The 5,603-nt window shown below is 34.2% G+C and overlaps 1 protein-coding gene across 1 annotated transcript; it reads left to right on the forward strand.

Moving 5' to 3' along the window:
* The first annotated feature begins 393 nt into the window (after positions 1-393).
* On the forward strand, positions 394-3,883 carry LOC132553810 (methyltransferase-like protein 27). Its single transcript, XM_060218087.1, has 5 exons — positions 394-504; positions 1,600-1,731; positions 1,984-2,122; positions 2,606-2,698; positions 3,702-3,883. Exons 1-5 carry the CDS (start codon positions 394-396, stop codon positions 3,881-3,883), a joined length of 657 nt encoding a protein of 218 aa, XP_060074070.1.
* The last annotated feature ends 1,720 nt before the right edge of the window (positions 3,884-5,603 follow it).

Genomic DNA, 5,603 nt, shown 5'->3' on the forward strand with positions numbered 1-5,603 from the left:
ATGGAGATGTCCATAGTGGAGAAATCAAGTTCCACTGAAGTCATTTAGGCAAAATCTTTCTGAGAAATGAAAGTCAGGAAAACTTTGTTGTCATTTACACTACTAACATTTAGGGTTGTTATGATTATTCATAATTGTTACCACTACTACTATTACAGAACATTTTAGAACTTTAAAGTCAGATGATTGTTAAGTTCCGGGTGCCTTTTGTTCTATCCTATAATGATGTTGTATCAGGTCCATATATATTTTACACGAGTCTTTTAGAAACATTTGAACAGTCTATCATACGAAAATCAATAGTGTCCCCCCCCTGACGAAACATTCCAATGCAAAACTGTGACATATATTCGTCTTCTAAAAATTATCACAATTATTAGTTTCAGAATTAAAATGAATACAGGCGAAACTGGTAATGATGTGATGAAAAAGGTGTACACACCAGGGAAAGCCAAGGAAGAGGTCAAGAGTATTTATAACATCTGGGCTGATACGTACGAAATTGTAAGTTATCAATTCCCGCCAATCTACATCAACTAGTGAAAACCACGATTCCATCAATTTTCATTTCAAACGCAAAATAATGTTCAGTACAAGTAGACGTTACACATCAGACGGTTGTTCTATATGATAGTTCTATCACTCGAGTTTGTAACTTTTGAAAAATATCTGTTTACAATATCAACAATATGATGTGGCATGTAGTGAAATATCGTTAGTTTAAAAACATTTCTATTCAGTAATATTTGGAAGCATTATAATATGTTTCGAATAAACAACATAACAAATACCTAATGGATGAATAATCTTTAAAACAATAGATCAAGTCAAATAATTAAAACAATAATTAAACAGTTGTTCCACGTGTGTATGAATATTTCTTTATAATTGTAATAATCGATGTCGTAGAGGTGTTACAAAACCATCTTTATGTGGTAGAAATTATATTTTCTGATTTTCTCTTTTTTTTCTTATTAAAGTCTAAATTTCTGTTAAAATGTGTGTCTTTTTTACAAATATTCACGTGTAAGATTTTCGAGTTTGAAATGCATAAATTAAACAGCTATAAATTAATGATGTAGCGGATTATATTGTTCAGTTAAAAAGGAATCATTACATTCTCCACCAAGCTGTGTGTTAGGCGTGATGATTTTGATATCCTCACTGTTTAATTTCCATTTTAACATTGATATATTGTGCTTCCAAACCTATAAGTTTATAGGTCGCAGTTGGTTCGTTAATAAAGTGTTGAATTTGAATTAAACATATGTTAATATGTATGACGGTATTTTCTTCGTTGTTTTCATGCAAGGTTTAATCTCTTTTGTTATGATTCAAACAAAACATAACAAAATGTAATTAGGCAAAGTTCTCTGTTACTTCAATAAATCAGACTTGTATGAGCACAAACCAAATCAAGCATTCATTTGTTCCTCTAATCCTGTGATCCGATCTGTAAATGGATATCTGAAAAAGACGAGAAATATGTAGATTTGTTAGTGATATTGTTTTTTTTTTTTTTTTTCAATATAAATCGTTTTTATTCTTCACTATAAAAATGTTACATGTACTATTGTCCAGACACATGTCAATTTATAGGATTTAAACCCTGGCCGATATCAAGGTCCGTTACAGGCAGCTATTGAATGCTGTGAAGTTATACCAGAAGCAAACAAAAAGAGTGCCTTAGTGCTCGATGTGGCTGCTGGAACAGGATTTCTTGGGAAAGAGGTATAACTCGGGGAGTTCAACATGTTTTGAATTTAGAACTTTTGTGATCAGTTTCTAAAAATAAATGTAACCATTAGATTGGAGAACAAGTAGGTTGATCGACAATGGAAGTTATCATGGGTTTTGTTTTTAAGTCAAACCTGGATCTTACCCAGGGCCTCATAATGTGACTCTTATCTTACTTTGGTGATGTACATCTTGATTGAAATTGTCAGGACGTCAATGTTATATGAAACTGTATTGGTTTTATAGCTGCAGCTGAAAGGTTTCAGAAATCTTCATGCATTGGACCCATCAACAAAAATGTTAAAGAAAGCCGATACTAAGAACGTTTATCAGAAATTCATCAACGAGTTTATATCGGAGGAGCCACTGATCCAGGTAGAAGCTGGTATGTAGGTAATGGTGATTGGAGAATGGATTACGTCATTCTTTTATCTGTGTATGGAATTAAATTATACCAGTATTTAAACTATTAATTACAATGTTCTTTCTATAGCAGTGGTTTATATATGACTCGATAGAATTGTGCTTGTGTTGGTTCCTGAGAGATATTGAACATATCTCGATGAATGTATATTTACCAATTTAATCTCGAAAATGTATTCTACTTGGAATCAGATAGTAAGAAAAGACACATCAAAGAAACGGATTAAAGTCAATTATAAGAAACTGCTTTTTATTACAACTGAAATATAGATTTTGCGATTATGGCATACAGTATAATTCTATAGCGACAATATTCCAATGATTTAAGAGAAATATCAATATATTGCTTGATAAGTTCTTATCTTATTACTTAATATTCTTTCTTGTGTGTAATATGATTGATTTGTAACGTTTTGTAAACCACAGACTATTTCTTTCCGTGCAGACACCTATGACATCGTCGCTTCATCCGGAGGAATGGGTCAAGGCCACATTCCGGCAAGTGCATTATGGGAGATGTTAAGAATAACCCGTAAAGGTAATAACTTTCTATATTTTTTCTCATTTTTCCTGCTCTTGTTAACATTTCACTATAATCCCTTCTAGATATTTTGCAGTATTCCAACACGGAACAGCTGTATGCAGTTTAATTCATTATTCAGCTCTACTGTAACTTCTATTTTTTATTTTAAAATGCTAATCGCTTGTGCGGTTTTTGTATAATCCTTTGAAAGAGTATGTGGTAAACATTGCCGGTGGACTTTAAGTACCCCAGATTTGCCGTAACCTGTACGCCACGTTTTAATTCATTGTAATATTGACACGATTCAGAATATACACATGTATTTGACGTAGTTTTAAGATTATCTGACATATAGAAATCACAAAATTTATTTAATTTTTTAATTTGTGCACCTTCCCGTCTGGATTGTGAATTTTATTGACATGTAGATAGATATATATTACAAAAGGATTGGACATAAGGCAGAGCATATTTAAGTCCTCTCTCATACATAACATCACAATGGTACAAGGCAAAATACATTAGTGTACAACATAGTCATTAGATGATAGCATTGTAATATAACAGAAGGGAAGCAACTCCTATATACCTGAGTTTATTTGATGTATGAAAATTTATCAAATCTTCAGGCTAGTGAACCTCCTGTCAAGTTTTTGAATTTTCTTATTGTTACTTTGGATTTTTCTCAGCTGTATGATTGTTATGTTTTATTGTAGCGGACTATTAATTTGTATTGAAAGGTGACATTGACTTGTGTATCTTTTATTCAATCATTGTTAGACGCTGATCTTGCATTCTTTCTGTCTTGCAAAATTACTTGATACTGACAAATGCAAATTTTATCGTTTTGTTGTGTATCATCTGTGATTATCCTACCTTTACTTCGGGCGCTAAACCTTATCAGATGATGTATACTCAAATGAATGCTTCGCGCAGATGATAAAGTTTGCCATTACAATCCCTTTGTGCCTATAATGTATTTCTTGTCAGTTCTTCAATTTTAATTGTTGTATTTCAGGTGGATTTATCATCTTAGTGATGCGAGAGGAATACCTGAGACATCCGGAATATGACGGTATACTGGAAGTGTTGATGGAAAACATGGAGGAAACTGGAAAATGGAAAATGATTAAAAAAAGGATAATTCCGAAGTATTTTGAAGAAAAAGAAGGCGTTGTGTTCGTATTCGAGAAAGCATAACTTTTGTGTGAACAAAATGACTACTGACGGAATATGTTTTTCACTAGTAATTAGATTGTAACTTCATACGGAAGCCGGTTAGTGCCCAAAAGAAATTAGTATGTCATATCAATGGCATAATTACGTATGAGATACTCAGACGTTATTATACCATATTCTTTATCCTGAGACCCTAACTACCTACCTTTACTTCATGTCTATGTGAACTAACCATATATATATTTTCTTAACACTGTAACTAGCTATGAGTGTTTTTGTATTATGAATATAGGAATATATATTAGATATATCTGTACCGTTATCATTTATCAGCAATATCATGAGTGATATGAATATAATATCAATGAAATATAATGTTGACATTCTGTCATTTCGTGTAAAGACATTGAGTATCATTTTTCTTGTTCAATGACCTAGTGTGATAGAATTGTCCTACCACTACGGGTGTGTAGCTCAAGGAATATATGTCGACATATTATTTAAATAAGTAAAATAAATTTCAACAAAATTTCAGCACTATTTCTACCTGTAAACATCTGAGGAAGTAAAAAAATCTAGACTTGTTATCCTTCTTAAAACCAACGATTCTCATTGGTCGACCATTTTTAACGTCAATTCCTCCACTAGATATATTGGTATTTGTAGAGTTTATGAAGGTTGTGTATCGGCTATATTTAATCAGTATGTCCAGCACCGTAAAATGACTAAGCGGTAGAGTTTGTTCATTCGACCATAAAAGTTTGAGCCTCAAAGAAGCTTAAAAGTGTCCAGTAATGGTGATTCAAGCAATGAATCCTATCTTGGCTTGGCCGACGCCGGCAAAATCAGCGTAAATAACATCAAGAAAATACCAACACGGCAACATAATCATAATTCAAACCCAAATTCCATATAACTAGGGCAAAATATGAACAACAACAAAAAAAAAAAAAAAAAAAAATTACACGGGGACTGCTACTGAAAATGAAAAAGTTGAAGAACAATAAAATGAGGTATTCTGGAAGGGTAAGTGTCTTTTGCTTCACCTGGGTCGCTGAACATGCTCCACGACGGTTTCCACTGAGGCAGTTGAGACAAGTTTTCTTCACGGACGAGCCTCGATTCTGTCTTTATTGATCTGACGGCCGTCAACGTGTCTACCGACGTCGTGGCGAACGTTTTACGGACGCTTGCGTTGTAGAGAGGGATAGGTTTGGGGGCGGTTCAGTAATGGTATGGGGAGGAATCTCACACGGGTTAAAATCACAATTGGTTGTTATTGATGGCAATTTAACAGCAGCTAAGTATAGAGATGAGATCCTTCGACCCCATGTTATCCATTTCTTACAGCAGCATAATCTAACCCTCCAGCAGGATAATGCTAGGCCCCACGTAGCAAGGATTTGCCAAGTCTTTCTGGCCAACAACAACATTCAACCACTAGATTGGCCGCCATATAGCCATGATTTGTCACCGATCGAGCATCTTTGGGACCAGTTGGATAGACAGGTTCGAAAGCGCCAGCCACCCCCTGCTACTCGAGAGCAGTTGACCAGAGCTCTGATTGAAGAGTGGGACAACATTCCCATAAGACGGATTAACGCTCTCATGAACTCTATGACCAGAAGAATAAGGGCCGTGACCACAGCAAACGGCGGACACACAAGATATTGATGACTCAGTTCAATTTCAATTTCAAAATCCTATGGGTCCATTCAATTTAATCGTTAGTACCTCTAAA

The sequence above is a fragment of the Ylistrum balloti genome, unplaced genomic scaffold (assembly GCF_031769215.1).
Source record: "Ylistrum balloti isolate Yb309-2 unplaced genomic scaffold, AGI_CSIRO_Ybal_v1 Utg370356, whole genome shotgun sequence".
Taxonomy (NCBI): domain Eukaryota; kingdom Metazoa; phylum Mollusca; class Bivalvia; order Pectinida; family Pectinidae; genus Ylistrum; species Ylistrum balloti.